This window comes from Hordeum vulgare, chromosome 5H (assembly GCF_904849725.1).
Source record: "Hordeum vulgare subsp. vulgare chromosome 5H, MorexV3_pseudomolecules_assembly, whole genome shotgun sequence".
NCBI classification, from domain to species: domain Eukaryota; kingdom Viridiplantae; phylum Streptophyta; class Magnoliopsida; order Poales; family Poaceae; genus Hordeum; species Hordeum vulgare.
Window position 1 is genome coordinate 51,076,614 of NC_058522.1, and position 23,864 is coordinate 51,100,477.

General features: G+C 44.1%; 1 protein-coding gene across 2 annotated transcripts; it reads right to left on the reverse strand.

Annotated features, from left to right (window-relative positions):
- Positions 1-18,795: 18,795 nt before the first annotated feature.
- LOC123397639 (cold-responsive protein kinase 1-like) lies at positions 18,796-23,174 on the reverse strand. Of its 2 annotated transcripts, XM_045092175.1 has the most exons (8): positions 22,893-23,174; positions 22,539-22,630; positions 20,741-20,863; positions 20,539-20,651; positions 20,246-20,456; positions 19,901-20,138; positions 19,661-19,811; positions 18,796-19,311 (listed from the first exon to the last, which is right to left on the reverse strand). In XM_045092175.1, exons 3-8 carry the CDS (start codon positions 20,796-20,798, stop codon positions 18,988-18,990), a joined length of 1,095 nt encoding a protein of 364 aa, XP_044948110.1. In that variant the 5' UTR covers positions 20,799-20,863; positions 22,539-22,630; positions 22,893-23,174; the 3' UTR covers positions 18,796-18,987. The 2 variants fall into 2 exon arrangements, with proteins under 2 accessions (XP_044948110.1, XP_044948111.1); XM_045092176.1 differs by lacking the exons at positions 22,539-22,630; positions 22,893-23,174 and having other exon boundaries at positions 20,246-20,451; positions 20,741-20,833.
- Positions 23,175-23,864: the final 690 nt, after the last annotated feature.

Sequence of the window (23,864 nt, forward strand, 5' to 3'; positions counted from 1 at the left end):
TCGTGAATCACTTCATGAATTTCTTCCTCACAATTTTCAGAGTCACGCATCTTACGCAAAACTCCAAAGAAATAGTCAATTGCCCTCAACTCACTAGCAATTTGTTCCACACGAGTGGGTCTCTTAAAGAGACTAGCAAGTGGATGAGGATCCATATCACTAGATTTTCAGCAAGCGAAGATGCAAGGATATTGAGGGCACATGGCACACAAGCGAACAGAAAGCAAGCGAGGGAAAAGGGCGAACGAAAAAAGCAAAAGGAAACGGCGAAGGGGAAAGGCAAATGAAAACGGCAAATGTGAAGTGGGGGAGAGGAAAACGAGAGGCAACTGGCAACAGAAGTAAATGCAAGAGAAGAGTTTGTGAGACCTACTTGGATAGATCTTGATTTCTCCTCCCCGGCAACGGCGCCAGAAATACTTCTGATGTCAGCTGTGTATCCCCGGCAACGGCGCCAGAAATACTTCTTCTACTGCAACAAAAGACCTTCCAACGGCGCCAGAAATAGGAGTGTTGCTTGATACTCCTCAGCAACGGCACCAGGAATCCTTCAGCTGCGGCTACGCCTTAAGGGACTTCCTAGGCAAGTATGCAAAGGATTTCCCCCGTGGCCTTGGAGCCTTGCGTTGGTGTTCCCTCGAAGCGGAAAGGGTGATGTAGCGTAGTGGTGGTAAGTACTTCCCTCAGTTTGAGAACCAAGGTATCAATCCAGTGGAGGAGTATCTCAAGATCCTGCACAAACACAAAAACTTGCTCCCAACGCTATGAAGGGGTTGTCAATCCCATATAGATTGTTTGCCAAGTGAGAACTGAAAGCAACAAAGTAACAAAGCAAAGTAAAAGCGGAGGTGTAAACGATGGATGTGAATAGACCCGGGGGTCGTAGTGTTTACTAGTGGCTTCTCTCACGAAAGCAAGTAGACGGTGGGTGAACAAATTACTGTCGAGCAATTGATAGAACCGCACAAAGTCGTGACGATATCTATGGCAATTATTGTTTCTATAGGCATCACGTCCGAAACAAGTAGACCGATATTTTCTGCATCTACTACTGTTACTCCACACGTCGACCACTATCCAGCATGCATCTAGTGTATTAAGTCCATAAGAACAGAGTAACCCCTTAAGCAAGATGACATGATGTAGAGGGATAATCTCAAACCAATGATAAAACCCCCATATTTTTACCCTTGATGGCAACTACTTGATGTGTGCCTTGCTGCCCCTACTATCACTTGGAAAGGTCACCACATGGCAGAACCCAAAACCAAGCACTTCTCCCATTGCAAGAATCATAGATCTAGTTGGACAAACAAAACCCAAGACTCGGAGAGACTTACAAGGATATCAAATCATGCATATAAGAAATCAGCAAAGACTCAAATATATATCATAGATAATCTGATCACAAATCCACAATTCATCGGATCTCGACAAACACACCGCCAAAGAAGATTACATCGGATAGATCTCCATGAAGATCATGGAGAACTTTGTATGTAAGATCCAAGAGAGAGAAGAAGCCATCTAGCTACTAACTACGGACCCATAGGTCTAAAGTGAACTACTCACGAGTCATTGGAGGGGCGATGATGATGATGAAGAAGCCCTCCAACTCCAAAGTCCCCTATGGCAGGGTGCCGGGAAGGGTCTCCAGATGAGATCTCGTGGAAACTGAAGCTTGCGGCGGCGGAAAAGTATTTTCGAGGCTCCCCTGATTTTTTGCGGAATATTTGCGAATTTATAGGCCAAAGACCTAGGTCAGGGGGCGGCCAGGGAGGCCACAAGCTTGCCCACCGCCGCATCCCCCCTGGTGGCGTGGTGGGAGCTTGGGGGCTCCCTGGAGCCCACCTGGCTTGGCCCAAAGGCCCCCTGGTCTTCTTCCGTTCGGGAAAAAATCATTTCGGGGTTTTTATTCCGTTTGGACTCCGTTCCAAAATCAGATCTGAAAAGAGTCAAAAACACGGAAAAAACAGGAACTGGCACTTGGCACTGAATTAATAAGTTAGTCCCAAAAAAGATATAAAAGGTATATAAAACAACCAAAGAAGACAAGATAACAGCGTGAAACCATCAAAAATTATAGATATGTTTGAGACGTATCAGACACCGCACGGTATGAACCCAAAACCAAGCACTTCTCCCATTGCAATAATTATAGATCAAGTTGACCAAACGAAGCCCACAACTCGAAGAGAATTACAAAGATATGAAATCATGCATATAAGAGATCAGAGGAAACTCAAATAAGATTCATAGATAATCTGATCATAAATCCACAATTCATCAGATCTCGACAAACACACCACAAAAGAAGATTACATCGGATAGATCTCCATGAAGATCATGGAGAACTTTGTATTGAAGATCCAAGAGAGAGAAGAAGCCATCTAGCTACTAGCTATGGACCCGAAGGTCTGTGGTGAACTACTCACACATCATCGGAGAGGCAATGGTGTTGATGAAGAAGCCCTCCGTGTCCGAATCCCCCCTCCGTCTGGGCACCAGAACGTGCCCCACATGGGATCTTGCGGAGACAGAAGCTTGCGGCGGCGGAAAAGTATTTTTGTGGCTCCTTCTCGTGGTTTCAGATTTTTAGGGAATTTATAGGCGGAAGAGGTAGGGCAAAGGAGCCACGGGGGGGCACACAAGCCTGCTAGCCCCCCCCCCTCCCCGACCGCGGCTAGGGGGCTTGTGGCCTCCCCCGGGAGCCTTTGCCTTGGTTCTCAAGTTCCCTGCGTATCTTCTGTTCCGGAAAAAATCTTTTTGGAGGTTTTATTCCGTTTGGACTCCGTTTGATATTCTCCACTGAAAAAGGTCAAAAACACGGAAAAAACAGGAATTGGCACTTGGCACTGAGTTAATAAGTTAGTCCCGAAAAAAGATATAAAATGCATACAAAACATCCAAAGTTGACAAGATAATAGCATGGAACCATCAAAAATTATAGATACGTTGGAGACGTATCACACGGCGTCGGAGATGGTGCCACGTGAAAGAAGTACTACTGTGAGACCACGGAGGAGAGAAAGGAAAGACGGAGGTTAAATGAAGAAAACATCGACAAGAAGGTTGCGATTGCGGTTGATAATAAATTAGCTGAGACAGTCAAAGCAGCGGTAGCTGCCGCAAAAGAGGAGATTGCAACTTCGTATAGTGTCTTGGTTCCGGCTGTCGTCTATTGGACCAAGGAAAATCCAAATAAGGATGCATCGGACTTCCCCCTTTCCAACTTCTTGGGGAGAAGCTCGACTAGCGTTGCACTAACACCTTCTCCCGCACCTGCTCCTGCACCGGCTCCCGCACCTGCTCATAGCAGCCCGTCCTCCGTCTCGGACGTGCTCGGCGGTGCTTCGTCTTTGGCTGAGCTCGATGCCCTCACGGTACCTGTAATGCCGGCCCACTTCAATATGTGTATAATCTCTCATTTACATTGCCTTTCAGATGTCTCACGTCGCAGACATGTCTTTGTAGGCCGACGTAACCCGTTGCACCATACTGTACACCATCAGCGGCCAGAAGGTGGACGTGAGGAAGGAGATGATAATGAAGACGAAGGAAAAATTGTTCCACAATCGGACGAGCCCCCCCCCCCCCCCCCCCCCCCGCGACGTCTTCAAGGTTTCCGTGGCCAGTGTCGAACCGGGCCACGAGAATTTGGCTCCTCTGGTAGCACTAGGGTGATATGACGATGAGACCCCGCGGCGGCTTAGAAATTGCAAGCATTGGTTCTTGTTGTGACCAAAGAATCGGCTTCGTCTGGAGGCGGCCAGGAGCACAACCACGACCAAGCAGCCTCAGCAAGGTATGAACACAACCACCCCACCTACCTAATTAGCGTCGTCTGTCATGCCGGGTGAGGAAGAGGCTCCATTAGTGGCTGATGTTGTCGCCGTCGTCGAAGAAGCAATGCATGATGCCATCGACGAGGATGAAGATGAACCTCTATAGTATCTCAATACCGGTGCCTCTGACGATGGAGGATTTGTGGCTCAGCAGTATGAGTACTCAGGGTTTGAGCGTGATGAGTTGGTGCCTGAATTGTCGGAGGATGAACGTATTATGGGCTCACTTCCAGTAGCAAAGAAGCATAGAAAGAGACCGAGGAAAGGCAACAAAGTTGCTTCTATGATCCAGCCGCCTCAGCAGCCTCGGGTTCAAGACCGTATACCTATCCCCGGTGAAGCAAATTTTCATATCCCCGGTGTTCCGATCCTACCTAATGCAGCGGTAGAGACCATATACGGCGATCTAAGGAGACTTCATGACGATGTGCTGCGGAGAGATAAAAGCCTAATCGCCTCGAAAAATCCAGGATACCCGATCTAAGTGGTTAACATGCCGCAACAAAGGTTGTACGTCAACACATTCCCCGCGGAAAAGTTCTTCCTTCGATTCGATTACATCTTCGACATGTTTCACTTGAAAAAGTTGGATTTTATGTTTGTTCGCCTTTTTTCCTTGCACATGAACCACATCATCAGGATTGAGCATATACCTTATATCTGTGTCGCTGACTCGTACTTCATGCACGAGGGCTTCTTGGCAGTCTGCCCAAAGCACCATGAATACGCGAGTAACTGCATCGCCGGTTTCATGATCACCAATAAGGACAAGGAGATGATTCTCGTGCCTTATCATCCCATGTAAGATGTAAGTAAGATGTAAGTCATCCGCAAATATCTTTTCTTTGATTTCAATCATTAATTTGCACGCGTGGAGGCTAATTTGAGGTGTACTTATTTTGCGCAGCGTCGGGCGTGCCGTCCTCATCATCCTTTACCCTTGATTCTCCCATGCTCTTTACTTGGACTCGTCGAAGAACATGAAGAAAAAGGATTAGACCCACATCAAGTCTGTTCTCGATAGTGCTATCTTTTTCTATGACCTACGGGGTGGAGAGATCAGGACAAGGAAGAAAAGGAACCGCGCGCCCGCCTTCGGCCATAAGACTGACTTCTGCTGCATCCCGCAACCGAGTGGCACTCTTAGTAATGGATTCTATGTCCTCCACTACATGCTAGAGTATAGACGCGATCAGCAGAACCTTCGCATGTCACCTAGATCCGGCGATGCCCATATTCTGCAATGGGCAAAGAACCTAGGAGATATCCTGGATCACCGACTTCGAGCTGAGTTCTATCACATCCAGCGTGAACTTGCCCACATTATCATGAAGGAGGTCGTCGAAAAAACAGGGATGTTCTACAAAGAACGGCAAATGTCGCGGGAAGACGTTCGAACACGCGTATCGGCTCAGCGTCTCGACCTGAAGCCTTTCACTGTGCCCGGGGACTATCTCCCTAACTTGGATGGATGGCACAACATGTTGGAGTGATTGACGATATATGACAAAGTGTCTGTTTAGTCCATACTTTCTCTATGATGAAACTTTTAGTTATGCACGACGAAACTTTATTTGTGATGTAATTAAATCGTCCTCATCAACTAGCGAAGATCACTCTAGTTAGGGCATTTTGGGTACTATGAACTTTGTTATTTAGGCTTATGAGATGTTGCTTCAATTTTTGCCAATTATGTCTCTTTCTGTTGCTCAACTATATATGTTGCATATTATTGACTCATGTGATGATGCGGGTACATAGATCATCGATGGCGAAGAAGTGCTACGCCAGGAGTATATGACGAGTGACCGGAGTTTTAGGCCCAGGTGTACCGGTTTCCGAGCGACAGCCAGACAGGGTTAGATAGCAGAGCCACGGCATGAAGTAGTTAGTTTAGGCTCATGCTAGTGCGAGAGAGGGATACGAACCGGTGCCTCAAGAAATACTACATTATGTATGATGAGACATGTCATGTAACTTGTATAGCTATATCATGATTATGATGTGACGACATGATTTGTGTTGGATGGTATGATGAGACTATTATGTGTATGATAATCATATAATAAACTGGCAATATGCTCATAATATAATATTGTATAAAATATGTACAAAAACATCGCAAATACGTAGAAAAAAGATATGTGAAAATATAGTAGTAGCGCTCTTTAGCGCTGAAAAGGAAAACGCTACTGCTAAGCCACTTAGCAGTAGCGTTGGTATGGACAGTGCTACTGCTAAGTAGCTATAACAGTAGCGCGGGCCAAAGCGCGCTACTGATAAACATTAGGTGTAGCGCCGTATCAGTAGCGCGGTACCCCGCGCTACTGATAGCCCTAAAAACCATGCTACTGTTAGGTTTTTCCGTAGTAGTGGTGGAGTGAGAGCAACGACCCGTTCCATGTGGTTCCTCCAAATCTGAGGTATGAGTGCGTTCGGGATAATCTACGAATATTCCATTTCTGAAACCTGGTTTTTTAACACAGTACAGATGCAAGCGCTCATATACATGCACATACACTCACCCTCAGTAGTAGAAAAAGGGCCTATAGTCCCGGTTCGGTTGGGCCATTAGTCCCGGTTCATGAACTGGGACTAATGCTAGCCCCATTTCGGGCCCGAACCGGGGCTAATGACCTTCGACGTGGTGGGGCTGGGAGCGAAGGGGGAGGGGTATTAGTCCCGGTTCGTATTACGAACCGGGGCTATTTCTTCGCTGCTTTTTTGAGCACTTTTTAGGGTTTAGGGTTTTGCACTAAATTGTATGGGGCTATTTTGCTACCCCCTATTTTCCCATTTATTTGTTTTTGGCACTTTTTAATTCTTATTTTGCACTAAATTGGATGGTACATACACAGCAATAAAGGAACAACTATATTGCACATCATCGTCACGAATATATTACACCATCTCATCTGTCGTGCTTTGTCGAACATATTACAAAATGTAGATACGAGTTACATGCACATATATGCATCTTTTTTACACTATATCATTTCATATCAATTGTCTCGACGGGCAATAGTATTCTCCCTTGACATCTAGAACCTCTGCATCTAAGAATCTGGCAATTTCCTCTTGAATTGCTCGTACACATTCCAGTGGTAGAAGACTGTCCCACAATCGTTCGATCTAATTTAAATAAGGGGTCAATATATATATCAATGAAAACAAACACAATTCACGGTAATAAAATAAAGTTGTGAGTATTGTTTATCGTACTTCAAATTTTTTTATGTCCCGGTTTTTGCCCGTCTCATAGGTCGTCTGGCGAATGAACTCGCAGACATAATATCCACATAAATTGTTCCCCTGTTCCTGCCTCAAGCATTTTACGAGAACAGAGTTCAATCAAAAACATAATCTAGAATTATAATGGTATTGAAACTATAATAAAGAGATGCGCGGATCTAGCTAGTAGGTACTTACATCTATTTGTTTAAATGTAAGCTCTGACTTCCAAACACCCCGAGCCTTGGCGGTGAACCGTTGCCAAGCCCTACCAACAAAGGCAAATGAATAAAGGAGTTCTATATTAATTCCTTGCTATCAGGAAATGAACGAGAAGTTATCGATATAGTGTCATAATGATTGAAATTACCTCTAGAGGCATTCATGCATGTTCTACCATTCAGCGAGGGGTGTGCGTTTTGGGTCCATGACTATTACTTGTCCCTCGTCAGGTACAATGATTAACAAAATAAAGTGGAACATGCGCACGCATAACGAGTCAATTATACACTTATAATAACATCGTGTAAGCGAAATAGAATATGTGTAGTAACCCTCACTTGAAGTTGTAAGGAAATAATATTTCCCTTTTGGTACCGGAAAACCTTAACCCTTGTACCAAGTTATTCTCTCTGTCGCGGGGATTCAATGCGAGACTTTGGTGATGAATGTAATATGGGTCAATGAACCCAATGTCATAGATTTGTCCTCTTTTGCATTCGAGAATCTTCATTCTGCAAAATTAATATAGTGATGGGTAAGATTATACATGCAAGAACGAGCTGAGTAAGACTTAATGACCTAAATTAATAATACTTACAAACAATAGGCAATGATGATAGATTTGTCAAGGGCAACTTGTTGGTATAACTGAAATAATTCGTCAAATTCAATCATTAGCACGCCTCGTCCAGTCCCGAAATGCTCGTCTTTATATGCAAGGTAGATCCAGTTTTGCTGTGAAGCACATGCTTGCATTTTTATTGGTAGCTCGTTGACTAACTCAGGTTTGACGAGAGGAGCCCCATACTGGTACACATATGTTATGTCAGCGAATTCCTGCAAATGGTTTAAGTACTCATCAATAGACATGCCTTGAGCCTTGGCCGCTTCTCCGTATATTGCAACAAACTCCAGATCGATACCAGCTGTTTCATCATTCCTCTGCTCGACCACAGCTCCGCTCGAGCACACCTTTTTATCGGAATACACTTTGAGCGGGGGGCACGATTGGTTTTTCTGTTGTCCGAGTTGGGCAACTGATTTCCCGCTGGATTTAATACTCTTTAACCGCTGCTTTTTTGCCTGAGCCGACTTGAGAATAGAGCGTTCATAGTCTGCTGGCAATGGTGGCAAGGGATCTGCAAGGGTTTTCAGCATTTTCACGCACGCGACGTGATCTTCTACGGTGACCGGGAACTCTGGCTCTTTCGGCTTCTTCTTGTTAGCTGTGTCAATCTTCCACTGTTGATGTTGGGTGTCTGCCCTCTTAATATTGTCCTCTCCAGTATAGTCCCAAGGTCTCTTCTCCATATCCTTATGATGTACTTTTGGGAGGGGCGACAACTTATGTTTCGGTGATCGGAACCCCTTTCTGCCGCCACTATTAGCGGTGGTATGTTTCCTCTTTTTGCTCTGATCCTCAGTGGACGGAGACGGCTGACGGGGCGGTGGAGATGGGTGATGCGGTGGTGGATACGGCTGCGCTGGAGACTGGTGAGGCGGCAAAGACGACGGTTGCGCTGGAGACTGGTGAGGTGGAGGTGAAGAAGGATTGCTGCTATGAGGAGTCGGTGGCCTTGGCATCCAATTTGGAAGCAAGATGTCCTCCTTTGGCCATACAACGGTTTGTTTCTTGACTTCTACAAGTTGAGTCAAATCCCTATCTTCACCTACAGGGTGGTCGAGCTTCAGCTCCTCATAATATTTCATCACTTCATCCACCGCGATGACAGCGTACCCTTCTGGAACCGGAGAGCAATGCCAAGTTGGATTATGTCCAATTGGTATGGCCATGCCGACCACCACCGTCAACCTTAAGTTAGCAACTTTCACCTTTAGCTCACAAGGTCTGTGATACCATCCACTAGGTAGAGACGAGGAGGATTCATCGTCAGTGCATCATCACCATCATCATGGATTTGCGTGGAAGCGACACTGCTTTTCTGATTCGATGCAGCTTCTATCATGAGCCGCTGAGATTGGCCGCTACCTTGTTGTCTGTCGATTTGATCCTGTTGCACCCTCTTTACTGCTTCTTCTAGATTATGCAGCCGGTCTGCCTCAGCCGCTTTATCACGTGCCTCCTTTTCCTTTCTCCTCTGATGGCTTCTATCGGGAAATCTCTTCCTTTCCTCGGAAAACGCAAGCATCCACAGCGGGGAGCCTGGTAAGCCTCGTGCTCGCCCTTTGTGTTCCTTATTCCCAAGGGCGCGTGTGAGCTCGTCGTTATCTCTATCGGGTAAGAATTGTCCCTCTTCAACATCCTATATTGCACGTCTAATGTCCTCGATGGGTAGGGGATTATCTTTGTGTATTTGGTTATATATTGCCTTCCCTTCTTCGTCCAACAAGCCTCCATGCCCGTAAAACCAGTTTATTCCCCGTTCGGGCCATCTTAAGGACTCTCGAGTGATATTTTTTTCCAGAAATGATGCCTCAAGTGCTTCCCACTTAGCCATGTTACCACCATAGCCACCAGGCCCCATAATATGGTGGTACTTCTTCTTACCTGCATTCATCTTATTTGTTGCAGACTTTTTCAAGGCGTCCTCCGATTTCTTGTACGCCACAAATTCGGCCCAGTAGTCTTTTATCTTCTCATAGCCGTGATCAAAATCTGGAGTCTTATCTTTCAAGATAAATTCCTGGTGCAATCTTTTTTTCCAGCCACTGAATAGATCGACCATCTTCTTAAGAGCCCACTCCTCGACTTTTTTCTCTAGGGCCTCTTTTCGCCTCTTTATTTCCTCCTCATTTGGCTCCTCCTCATCTGGATCCACCACTGGCGCTGGCAGGGTGAAATGAAGCATGAGCTTTCTCCAAAGGTTTTCTTTGGCTGCTGTGCCGACATATGAGACTCCTTCCTCCCTTGGCTTAATCCATTATAGAGTGGTGATAGGGATGTGGTCCCTAACAACAACTCCGCATGCCTTCACAAGCTTGTGCTTTACATCTGTGGGAGCAATTTGTTTCCCGGCATTTGAGACTGTTTCGATCCTGTATCTCTCACCGTCATCCAGCTTCTTGGTTGGGCCTCGTTTCGTCCGTACTGAAGTTTTGCTTGATCTGGAGGGCTAAAAGAAAGAGGTTAATATATTTATATAGAAGAGGATTAATTTATTAATATATATATATGCACCTTGACGGAGTGGTCGTCTTCTCCCTCGTCAGCTTCTTCCTCATTGGAGCCGCCGATTCCTCCCTCGCCCAAGGTGTGGGCGCCTACCTCACCGGAGCTTCTACCTCGTGTGTTAGAGACTCATCTCCCTCGCCGGAGTCGTTCAGAAACTGATTGGTGACATCGACATCGCCAAATAAAATATCATCCCCGCGGATGACACCATGCATCACGTCTTCCTGATATTCGTCTCTCCCGTGTATTGGATCCATAGTATCTACAAATTAATGCATGATCGAATAATCCACTTAATTAATGCATGATCGAATAATCCACTTAATATTATCGAATATATAATCTAGAATACACAAATAATACATCTCTCGAATACAGTAATACATCGAATAATATATAACTGATCAACCAACAAAGAGTCGTCGTTGTACTCAGGCGCGGGCGGTGGACACCCAAAGAGCAGGGACCATCACCGGATCATAGCTCGGGTGAGATCCCTGAAGAACCTGCCAGGTACTGGAGAACCTGGCATCCAACGCCTCCATGTAGCGATGGGTGTGCTCGTCCTCCTCCCTGACACGGCGACGTACCTCCTCCTCGGGGGTCGGCAACCTAGGCACCGAAAGTGGCCCTCGCGACCGCCACCAAAGAAGATCCGGGTCGATGACGAGAGCTCGGTTCCTCACCAAGCCGCGCGCCCCGGAAGGTAACCCCTCCCAGTGTCAGCCCGGCGGAGCCCAGTCCCACACATGATGGCGCCTATCAAGCAGGTGGTCGCCACCGAGTCGACGACGAGGATGCGGGCCGGGCATCGTATGTCCTACTATTTAAATTCCTACTATTTAATAAACTTTTCTAAACTTTACATGCGGATCAAAATGAGTGAATATATACTCTAAAATATGTCTAACAGATTCTCTTAACCTTTAAGGGATTTAATAAAATGGCGACATTCTGGATGTGTAGAAAATGATCCATATTTTTCCTCATCTCATATACCCTTCTATATGTCATATTGTCTACAGTCAAAAGAATCAAGAAAATCATAACTTCATCATTACCTAGTAGTAATAGGCGCATGATGCTATGAATCTTTACAAAGTTGTTTTGTAACGGAATCCCAAATAGGATAATTAGCTTTTTGGTACGCAGTTCAAAAAGATCCATCCGAATATCGCTATTTGGAAGGATTTTGCTAAACTTCGTACCAAAAAACAAATTATTCTATCAGGAACTCCGTTCCAAAACAACTTTCGAGAGCTTCAAAGCGCCATGCGTCTGTTACTACTAGGTAATAATGAAGCCATGGATTTATTCAATACTTTGACATACAATGTGACATATAGAAGCTAGCTAGCTAGCTAGGTTACATAGATGAGATAAAAAAATTGAATCAACTTATGCACATACATAATGTGGCATTCTTGACAAATCCATTAATTGTTAAAGGACTAAGAGAATCTATTGTCTACATATATATATGTATACTAATTAATTGAAATACATAACAAACTTTTGCAAATGTCAAAATTCATCAAACTTTTGCAATATTTAACACTAACTGTGACCTAAACTAAAAGGCCCTAAACTAACTTACTTAACATAAAAGAAACCTGCGTACTTAACCCTAAACTAACAATAACCTATTAATTAACACTAACTATGACCTACAAATAACACAAATAACCTATTTAACACTAACCTACCTAACCCTAAACTCACAAAATATTCTACAAATAACACTTAAGCATATACAGTAGAAAAATTAAGCAATAATCTACAAAACACTAAGCATTTATATACAAAACAATTAAGCATAAGCATGTCGATCGACGATCGACCGAGAGGAGAGGAGATCGACTCACTGGCGGCAGGGGATGTTGGATCGAGGAGGACGGTAGAGGCAGGGAGGAGCGCGGCACCGGTGACGGGGAGGAGGGCGCGCGAGGAGGTCCAGCGCTGGCGAGCAGGACGGCAGGGCGTCGACGACAGGGAGGAGGGCGCGCGAGGAGGTCCGGCGCCAGTGAGGAGGATGGCAGGGCGATGGGGACGGCGCGCAGCCTGGCGGCGTCGAGCAGTTCGTCAGGGGCGTTAGTTCGTCGAGCAGTTCCTGTAGGCGAGCGAAAGGAAGAAGAGAACGAAAAGGGCGTTTGGATTTGGATTTTCGTCGGGGTTGTATATATAGTAAGATCTTTAGTCCCGGTTCGGAGCTAGAATCGGGACTAAAGACGCCCTTTAGTCCCGGTTCGGAGCTAGAACCGGGACTAAAGACACCCTTTAGTCCCGGGTGCAGCCACGACCCGGGACTAAAGACCCTTTTTTGGCAGCCCAAAAGGCGGGAAGCATGGGCCTTTAGTCCTGGGTCGTGGCTCCACCCAGGACTAAAGGGGGTCTTTAGTCCTGGTTCGATCCCCGACCCGGGACTAAAGACCTGGGTTGGCTCCGGCGTGGCGCAGGGCAATCTTTAGTCCCACCTCGCCGAGCGAGGAGCGTTGGCAGTGCTTTATAAGCACTGCCGCGCCAGCTCATTTGAGCTCCTCTCTATTGCACGCTTATGGGCCTAACTCCCCTCTCGTTGCCTGTTGGGCCTACTGGGCCCGTGGGCCTGCATCTTGGTCCACCTGTCGGGTAGGGTTTCTAGTCGTATGCAGACCGTGATGGCCCAATAGGCGGTATTTTTTTTACTTTAATAATTTTTAGTCCCAGTTTATATTTCAATTCTTTGCTATTAAAGATTTTTTTTTCTCTTTTATTTTAGTTTTATTTTTAAGATTTTAACAAAAAAACTTTATGAAGATTCTTTTGAGTTGATATTTTTTTGTTTCTTTTTAGTTAATGTTTTACTTCATTCTTTTTAACAAATAAAACACTTTGATAATTTTAGTTTATTCTTTTTAGTTAATGTTTTAATTGATACTTTTTAGTTGACATCACAAATTTTTAACAATTTCGTTAATGTTTGCTTCATTTGGTATTTTTCGTGCATTTACTTTTTTTTGAACCAATTCACCCTGAAATTGAAAAGCACTACAAATGAACTCTGAAAAAGTTGAAAGTTGGCATAATATCATCATTTCACCCACATAGCATGTGCTAAAAAGTTGAAAGGGTTACGACAAAAACTGGAAGCACTTCGTGTACAAAACGGACAATCTCTTTCGAAGTATCAGGGTACCGAACGAGAACTCATCTGTTACAAAGGGATTTCCTTTTTTTTTAACTCCATACTATTTGTGTGTTCAAAATGCATCATTCAAAGTCACATCACAAATTTTCAACAATTTCTGACTTCATTTGGTATTTTTCGTGCATTTACTTTTTTTATCTAATTGACTCTGAAATTGAAAAGCACTACAAATGAACTCTGAAAATGTTGAAAGTTGGCATGGTATCATCATTTCACCCACATAGAATGTGCTAAAAAGTTGAGAGGATTACGACAAAAACTGGATGCACTTCGTATACAAAACGGACAATCTCTTTCGAAGTATCAGGGTTTCGAACGAGAACTCATCTGTTACAAAGGGATTTCATTTTTTTGAACTTATTTAAACCCCATACTTTTTGTGTGTTCAAAATGCACAATTCAAAAGCACATAAAAAATTTTCAACAATTTCTGACTTCATTTGGTATTTTTCGTGCATTTACTTTCTTTGAGCTAATTGATCCTGAAATTGAAAAGCACTACAAATGAACTCTGAAAATGTTGAAAGTTGGCATGGTATCATCATTTCACCCACATAGCATGTGCTAAAAAGTTGAGAGGGTTACGACAAAAACTGGATGCACTTTGTGTACAAAATGGACAATCTCTTTCGAAGTATCACGGTTTTGAACGAGAACTCATCTGTTACAAAGGGATTTCATTTTTTTGAACTTACTTGAACTCCGTACTTTTTGTGTGTTAAAAATGCACCATTCAAAGGCACATCACAAATTTTCAACAATTTCTGACTTCATTTGGTATTTTTTGTGCATTTACTTTTTTTTGAGCTAATTGACCCTGAAATTGAAAAGCACTACAAATGAACTCTGAAAATGTTGAAAGTTGGCATGTACCTTTAGTCTTACCTAAACAGTGCGTGCATGCATTGTATCCCTTGTTTGACTGCCCTGAAATGTTACTAAGAGCAGGCCAATCATTGATGGTTACGAACAACAATGCCCGTAGGTCAAATTCCTGTTGTTTGTGCTCATCCCACACACGTACACCTGGTTTGGCCCACAACTACAAAAGTTCATAAACTAATGGCCTTAGGTACATATCAATGTCATTGCCGGGTTGCTTCGGTCCTTGGATGAGCACTGGCATCATAATGAACTTCCGCTTCATGCACAACCAAGGAGGAAGGTTGTAGATACATAGAGTCACGGGCCAGGTGTTGTGACTACAGCTCTGCTCCCCAAAAGGATTCATGTCATCTGTACTTAGACCAAGCCATAAGTTCCTTAGGTCATTTGCAAAGTCCGGCCACTCCCTCTTGATTTTCCTCCACTGCGACCCATCTGCGAAGTGTCTTAACTTTTTCCCGTCTTTCTTACGCTCGTCTTTGTGCCATCGCATCAACTTGGCATGCTCATTGTTTCTGAACAGACGTTTCAACCGTGGTATTATAGGAGCATACCACATAACCTTAGCAGGAACCTTCTTCCTGGGGGGCTCGTCATCGCCTTCAACATCACCAGGGTCATCCTGTCTGATCTTGTACCGACATGCAGTGCATACCGGGCATTTATCCATATTCTCGTACTTCTCACCGCGGTACAGGATGCAGTCATTAATGCATGCGTGTATCTTCTACACATCTAAATCAAGAGGGCAGATAGCCTACTTTGCTTCGTACGTAGTCTCGGGCAATTTGTTATCCTTTGAAAGCTTCGGCTTCAATATTTTCAGTAACTTCTCAAATCCCTTGTCAGATAAACCAGTTTCTGCCTTCCATTTCAACAGTTCTAGTATGGTACCGAGCTTTGTGCTTTCATCTTCGCAATTTGGGTACAACAACTTTTTATGATCCTTTAGCATGGCCTCCAATTCCAGCTTCTCCTTTTCTATATCGCATTCTCTCTTTGCATCAAAAATGACCCGACCAAGACCATCAGCGGGCTCATCTGATGTCGGTTGTTCTTCACCTCCTTCTTCTTCATTGTCTTCCATTGTAGTATCACTGTATTCTTCAGTGAACATAGAATAGTTGTCATCATCATCGTCTTCTTCATTGTCTTCCATTCTAACCCCTCTTTCTCCATGCATGGTCTAATAATAATATGTGGGCATGAAACCTCTCTGAAGCAAGTGGAGATGAATGGTTTTCGAGCTAGAGTACTCCTTCACGTTTCGACAGCCAACACATGGACAAGGCATAAAATTATCCACTTTGTTTGCCTCAGCCACATCGATAAATTTATGCAGGCCTGCAATAAATCTGGAACCGCGTCGTTCACCGTACATCCATCGCTTCCATGCATCGATCTGGCATCATACATGAATAGTGAAATGACCATCGTACATTAACACATGCAATATTTTTGTATCAATTACAGATGAAAAGGATAAGGTTGCTAACCTCGGTCGAGGATACCATTTTGTGTGAACTTAAGTGTGACTTGGGCATTAGTCACCGTACATCCATTGGCGGTTTATCTGTATTATGAAATTAAGTATATCAAAAAACCATTGCAGAACATCATGAATAGAGAAATGACCAAATTAATAGAAGTTCATCATCACATTAAAACCAAAGCACAATAGTGATCAAATGTTATTATTGCAAAAATAAATACATAAAGTTCTCTCATAAAACAACATAGAACTATGTAAAACATTTAAATGCAACAACAAATGCGATCAAAATCGCAACTAAGGTAAAAATTGACCCAATAGCATGATGATACCAAGCCTCTTTATCAATGGCATATTTTCTAATATTCCTAATCTTCAAGCGCATTTCATCCATCTTCAAGCGGATTGCATCCATCTTCAACCACATCGCATCCATCTTAATCTTGCGATCATCGATGACATCGGCAACATGCAACTCCAGTTCCATATTCTTCTCCTCAATTATTTTCATTTTTTTCTTCAAGTAATTGTTTTCTTTTTCAACCAAATTTAACTTCTCGACCAGAATTTCTATGTGGGTTGGAATTTCCGGTTCACATACCTCCTAGATTAAAAGAAAATATGCCACGTTGGTCGTCATAATTGTCATAAACACTAAATAAACAAATAGTTATAAAAGATAATATATACCATATCCGAATCATAGACAGGACGAGGGCCGACGGAGACGGATATCAAAACCATCGCACTATATAATAACAAAAAATAATGAAAGTAAGTAATTTATACAAGTATCTATCTAAATCATACAAGTAAGAAATTTTTTCTTTTAAACAAAAGACAAGAACAAGAGGCTCACCACGGTGGTGCTCGCGACGAGATCGGCGCGGGCGATCGACAACGGTGAGGACGGGCATGGGACGGCACCCTACACATGTGCAGACTCTAAGAAGTTAATTTGAGCTCAAATTTTACATCTAAAACAAAATAACTCTCACATACACTCCTACACTAAAATCCACAAACCACTCTACTTCTAGAGCATTTGAAATGAGCTAAACTAGCAATGAGAGATGAAAGGATGAAATAGCTAATTTTTTAGAACACTTGTGTAGTTGGTGCAAGGCCAAACCTAGACAAATATTGAGGAAAATGGAGCTTGGAGGTCGAGCTTGGAGAGGAGAAAGCTTAAGTAGTGTGGCTCGGGCATTCATCGAACAACTCATGTGCATGAACTAGAAGAGTGGCAAGAGCATGGCATGCACCTCTACAGCCAAAAAACAGAGGAGAGGGTGGCAGGGGCGAGGGTATATATAGGCAACACTTTAGTCCCGTTTTTTGTCTAAAACCGGGACTAATAGCCTACCATTTAGTCCCGGTTCTGGCCACAAACCGAAAATAATGCTCCGCGGCACGCCACGTGGCAGTCGCTCGATCTTTAGTCCCGGTTTTTGCCCCGAACCGGGACTAATGAGATGAACTGGGGCTAATGGTCTTTTATGCTCTGGTCGAAAGACCCATTTTCTACTAGTGCCTTATGAACGCATACACACATATCCTACCCCTATGAGCACCTTCGAAAGACTAAGCCGGCATGTCATCTTGAGATTTACGAAGTCACCATAGGTGCCTCGTCGTCGATGGGAACGTCTCCTCCCACTGAAAACGTATTGCGTGAAATCATGAAATAAATCCAGGAATAATGCAAGCACCAAAACTTGAACCGTAGTAGGATGGGAATACCACTGTCCCTTTAACCATTCAACCACAAGTTGGTTTGCGTTTCTGAAACCAGTTAGTTCTTGTTTCCTCAACCCAACCAAACACAAGAATGGGCCTTGGATACGGGACGGACCCGTTACATTTCACCCGGTAACACAAACCAAACCAAACACGTTCTTATATTTAGGAACGAAGGGAGTAGAAGGCTTGGGCACCAGGCAAGGCCACAGGATGTTCTCCTGGCTTCTACACCAGGATCTGACTGTAGTGCAACGATCGTTTGTAGAGGAGAGGATGGTAAAACGACTACTTCTACCCGCTATGTATCATGTATGAGAAGCCTGGAGTCGTCTTTTCATCTCTTCTTGGAATGCCCTGTTTCAATTTCAATCTGGAACAGAGCAGCGACGTGGAATGGATGCAATGCCTTGGACGACAAGTTTGAACCAGGGGAGAACAAGGACGGAAATTGTGCTGAAGATCATCAGGGCTGCTGCTCCGTGCACAACAGTGCAACGATCGTTTGTAGAGGAGAGGATGGTAAACGACTACTTCTACCCGCTATGTATCATGTATGAGAAGCCTGGAGTCGTCTTTTCATCTCTTCTTGGAATGCCCTGTTTCAATTTCAATCTGGAACAGAGCAGCAACGTGGAATGGATGCAATGCCTTGGACTGGACAAGTTTGAACCAGGGGAGAACAAGGACGGAAATTGTGCTGAAGATCATCAGGGCTGCTGCTCCGTGCACAAGGGAACAAAATCTATGATGGTTCTAATATCATGGCAGATATGTGGATGGAGCGTAACAGCTGCACATTCAGGAAAAAAGATAGCGAGCATGGGAGAAGTCATCGCTGCATGCCGACGTGATATTGAGCACCGGCGGTTAGCTGGACCTCAATGCATAGAGACCCCACCCCATTTGGGGACATGCCGTGAGAATATATATCCATGCATGAGCTCAGGATTGGGAGTCATTTTCAATTTCCTCTATTTTCAGTGCACTGATCACTTGGTCAAATCCTTTGTCATCTGCTATCTGCTAAATCAATGAAACCCCAGTAAGTTGCTGGATCTTTCAAAATCAGAAGGTCTAGAATAAGAAATTTGGACAAGCTCCGTTCCATTACAGGTAACTTATAAAAGAAACTTGTACAATTATGCAATAACTTCACTGCATATATAGTAAACAACGTACATAACACACCACGATGGCCTACCCAGCATGATAATGCACAACAACGGGATTTGCATGATATATGTACTACTCACGGCGATGACTCTACTGTTGCTTCAGATGATATAATTGTGGATTGTTCAGAGTGCGAGTCGCCTGTTCTCTGCTGATTATTGACCTTGATGTTTCCCATGTCACCGATCACAGCAGGCTTGGTGATCCTTTCCATGGAGACACTTTTTTCTCCGGTCAGCATCCGGACAACGTTGGTCATGTTGGGACGGAGTTTCATCGCGTCTTGAGTGCACAGAAGACCAACTTTCAAGAATCGGCATGCCTCGTCTGTGTCTAGATCATCTTCTAGATCTGCATCTATCATCTTCTCGACCTGTCCTTGTTCATAACAAGTCCATGTCTGCAAGAGCACGAGCAGATCCTTAAGGTCATAAACAGCCAAAAATATGTTCCTGCGAATGTTAAAAGAAAAAAAACTACAACCAAATCTAGTAACAATATGGCTCTCAAGATATTTTTACACACTGTAGCTTGCTAATTGTGGTCTCAAAAAGTTGTTACAGTTTGGGTGCCAAATCATAAACAGAATTACTGGGATATTAAGAACAATCAACACTGCCAGTAGTATCTAATGAGGTATGTTTCAATTAACACCTAAATGGTAACCGCACCATGGAAGAAGAATCACAACAGAGTCTCAAAATGAAGCATAGGTCTGGTGAACATTGTAGTATTACGATAGAGCTTACCCTCTCGAGCAGAAATTGGTCTTCATAAGGCAATCTGTTATTGTGGTTACACCTGCCACTAACAATCTCCAATAGCAAAACACCAAAACTATAAATATCTGATTTCTTTGTCACTTGCCCTCTAACTGCATATTCAGGAGCCAGGTATCCTCTGACAAGAGGAAAAAAAGGGTAGAGACAGAGATGAGAATGAAATATATTCCAACTCCCAACCAAGCCCCTAAACAAGGTTATACTTACATTGTACCTGCAACACGGGTGCTCACATGAGTTGCATTTGGAGGGAGGAGCCTTGCCAACCCAAAATCCGAAATTTTGGGGGTGAGATCCTTGTCGAGCAGAATATTGCTTGCCTTTATGTCCCGGTGGATTATGGGAGGATGGATTTCTTCGTGAAGAAATGCTAGCCCATGGGCAACACCTACAGCAATTTTAACGCGGACTCTCCAGTTGAATCGAATGCTGCTATAACCCTTACCTGCAATACTTAAGTCAGATGGTTATTAAAGCATTATACCACAAAAAAAAGGTTATTAAAGCATTAAATGATCAATGAAGGACACATAAGGCAGAATAGCATGTCACCTAGCAGTGTATGTGCAAGGCTATTGTTTTCAAGATAGTTGTATACAAGGATCCTATTGGGTCCCTCAGCACAGCAACCGACTAAGGTGATCAGGTTTTCATGCACAATATCAGAAATTGCTGTAAGTTCAGTAAAGAACTCTCGGATGCCTTGCTTTGAATGAGCAGAAAGCACCTTTACTGCAACAATTGTGCCGTCTTTAAGCCTTCCCTAATCAAACAAAATCAGTGTTAGTTAAGAGAGCTTGATGCAAAGGATATTGTTTACGTGGTCATTGACTTAGGCAAATTACCCTGAACACGGAACCAAAACCGCCTTCGCCAACCTTGTTTGCTCCACTAAAATCATGTGTAGCTTTTCTCAGCTCGCTATAAGAAAAAGCTTTCACCTTATTTCCTCCTGGAGCTGCCAGAAAGCAAATGCAAGTGAATCAGAATGAGACGCTTTTGCAGTAAAAGTGGTTAGAAAAGTGAACAAAGACATGAAATGCTCACCTTCTTCACCATCAATAGTCTGTTCGGTGGCCTTTCTACACATAAGGCAACAAGCCATGTTTGTAAATCAAAAGCCAAATCGTGGGTACCAACAAGAGGACTGACTAATTTGGGGCTGAATTCCTGCAAAAAGAAAGAGCGGCATCAGAACAGTTTTTCATTTTGATAAGGAGCATGTTATGACCGGTTTACATTACAACCAGAGAAGGCCCAGTTAAATAGAGCTGGACCAGTCATCTTAAAGTATTAGGGGCTTAGCCCAGTTTATTATATTTGCTAGCCTAGGAAAGTTATATATACTCATGTAAAGGACACCTTTTGGAATTAAGCAAGATCAATCTATTTTGATCGGCTCCTAGAAGGAGCCGGTGCCCTAACCCTAGCAGCCGAACTCTCTCTCTCAACCACGGCGCCCCAGCACCGTCGCCCGCTTCCTCCACCTCGCCAGCCCTCCCTACATCCATATCACCTGAGAGATCGACCTGGTTGGCATCGAGTTCATACCAGAGCACTAATCGGTGTAAATCTCATCGGAAAAAAGAGCTAATCAGAGTTGTTTCTCAGATAACAAACCCATAAATGGTTAGCCAATCATATGTCCATTAATCAGCACCACTTGACCATGAAATATATTTGGTTAATAACACAATAAGAGGCCGCTAAAGGTACGCATGAATTAATGAAAATAATTTTAAGTTTGAGTTCACTACTAACCAGCTAACTTGCTGTTTTACTAGTTTACTGTTTTAAATGCCTAGTGGAGGACATATGAAACAAATAATAATTATCAAAATCACAAAGAAAAAGAAGTTGGAAACAGCCTCTTGCAGAAATGTAGGGAAAGGTTGCACACAAAAGACCCAAAGTGGTCGAAACCTTCCCCAGACCCTGCTCAAGCGGGAACTACGTGCACTGGGCTCACAGAGAAAAAGAATCAGATATTCAGATTAGTGCAATTCAGTGGCGCACCCCACCAACACTACCAAGTAAAGTCAGACTTCCCCTCTCCAACAGGAAAAAAGAGAGGAAAATTTGTAAATCAATTTGAACAACAAACCAGGAGCTAACATAAATCAGCTGTTATCACAATTGAAAAGAAAAAAACCATGCCTCCTCAAAATTAGGGTGACCAACAAACAAGCACTACGTGGACACTACGTCTGGTCTTATCTGATGCATTATATATCTCCAATGGAAGTGCCTATATGCATTGTACTATCAGATCCATACTGAGAAAACAATGTGAATTTCACTAAACTTCACACATTTACCTTTCCAATGTAAGAGCATCTCCAGGCTAGTCCTTGATTTTCAAACAAAAAAAAGACGTCTTACATAGTGAAACCGGCTATGGAAAGAAAAAGCTTGCATCCGCTCCCCCTAAACTATAACGGGGGTACATGCCCCCTAAACTATAACGGGACATACGACTTACCAATAGTAGTTTTTTATGGCTAGTTGTCAAAAATAGACCAATAATAGACTAATAAAGTACTCCCTCCATAAAGAAATATAAGAGCGTTTAAACTACTAAAGTAGTGATCTAAACGCTCTCATATTTCTTTATAGAGGGGGTACTATCCATCCCATCCGGTATTATCCATGCACATGTAGGGTATATTGTTTGAATAATAATAAATAGCATTGACTTCTTCTAAGATGCAAAATGTAAGAAAGAACCGAAGTATAATGCACACATATACTACAGTAGATAAACGTTTGCCAACCGTGTAAATGTATCAAAATTTAGCACGTCGGCAATACGTAGCAAGCAGCGCCAAGGAGTGAAAACTCTTACCTCCAAACTGTAGGGGCTATCAAATTCGGCGTTGAGAAGCCGGGGAATGTAGTCACACTTGATACAGGGATCCAAATTTTGTGGTCGTTCGTCTGGATTTATGTAAACATCAGCCTCAAAAAAACAAATTAATGTCCAAGAATAAGGTCGGGTGGAGGGAGACAGAGCTCGATTAAACAACGGCACGGTGGTGGTAGATTTTGTACCACATTGGGTGGGATTGGAGCTTGGATGGGTTAGAGCAAGAGATTGGTGCCCATCCCAAGGCTGCGGAAGCGTCACCCGCAAAAAGAAGAAATGGCCACGGAATCAAGCAAGAAATGAAGCGGGATCCAGAGCAAAAGCGTGAATCACCTGATGTGGATGGATGCTCCCGCGCCGCCGCATGTGCCTCAAGAACCAGCCGGCGAGGAGAAGTGCCCTGAGCGCCGCCGGTATCTGAGAGCCAGTCAGTCGCGCTGGAGAAAGAGAGAGAGGGGATTGCCGGATTAGGACCTGAGACAAGGACGTGAGGTGAGGGATCTGATACCCAGTGGGGGGTAGGTCGATCTCTCAGGCGATATGGGTGTGGGGAGGGCTGGCGAGGTGGAGGAAGCGGGCGATGGCGCTGAGGCTCGCCATGACGGGGGTAACGTATCTCTACTATTAAAACACAGATGTGCCCTTGTCAGAGCATCTTCAACAGCAGCGCAAAACAAGCGTCGAGTCCAAAAATAAGCCCCACACCCAACTCGGTTTCATACTCGAAACCAAAACGACCGGATGGGTGCAAGAAGGACAAAACCGAAAAGAAGAAGAGGAAAGGAGATGATGAGCTCACAAATGCTATGGAAGCTATTGTGAAGGCAAGAAAAGAAGCCAACGAGGTGAGGAAAATGGCAAGGAACCAAGATGTCGCGGCCGAGGAGAGGAGGTTGGTGGCCGAGGAGAGGAGGGTGGCCGCCGAGGAGAGGAAAGTGGCATTGGAGGAGAGGAAGGTGGGCATGGAGGAGCGAGCTAAGTTGTTGGAATGGGAAAAGCACTTGTTCTTCTTGGACACATCTTTGTTCAATGATGCGCAAAAGGAATATGTCAACCTTGCCCGTGAAGAAGTCTTGATTCAAAAAAGAGCCATATGCGTACCATGGGTGGCGGTGGCCTCGGCGCCATGGGAGGCATGGGCCTCGGCGCCATGGGAGGCATGGGTGGCTTCGGAGCCATGGGAGGCATGGGTGCACCTTCGGCCACCATGGGAGGCATGGGTGGCTTTGGAGCACCCTCCAACGCTATGGGAGGCATGGGTGCACCTCCGGCCGCCATGGGAGGCATGGGTGGCTTTGGAGCACC

Bases quoted from the DNA above. Each gene is read 5' to 3' on its own strand.
- LOC123397639 (XM_045092175.1), bottom strand. From the start codon at position 20,798: ATGGCTTGTTGCCTTATGTGTAGAAAGGCCACCGAACAGACTATTGAT. The intron at 20,652-20,740 runs GTGAGCATTTCA...GCTTTCTGGCAG, and splicing joins GACTATTGATGGTGAAGAAG to CTCCAGGAGGAAATAAGGTG. The intron at 19,812-19,900 runs GTAAGTATAACC...TCCTCTTGTCAG, and splicing joins ACCCGTGTTGCAGGTACAAT to AGGATACCTGGCTCCTGAAT.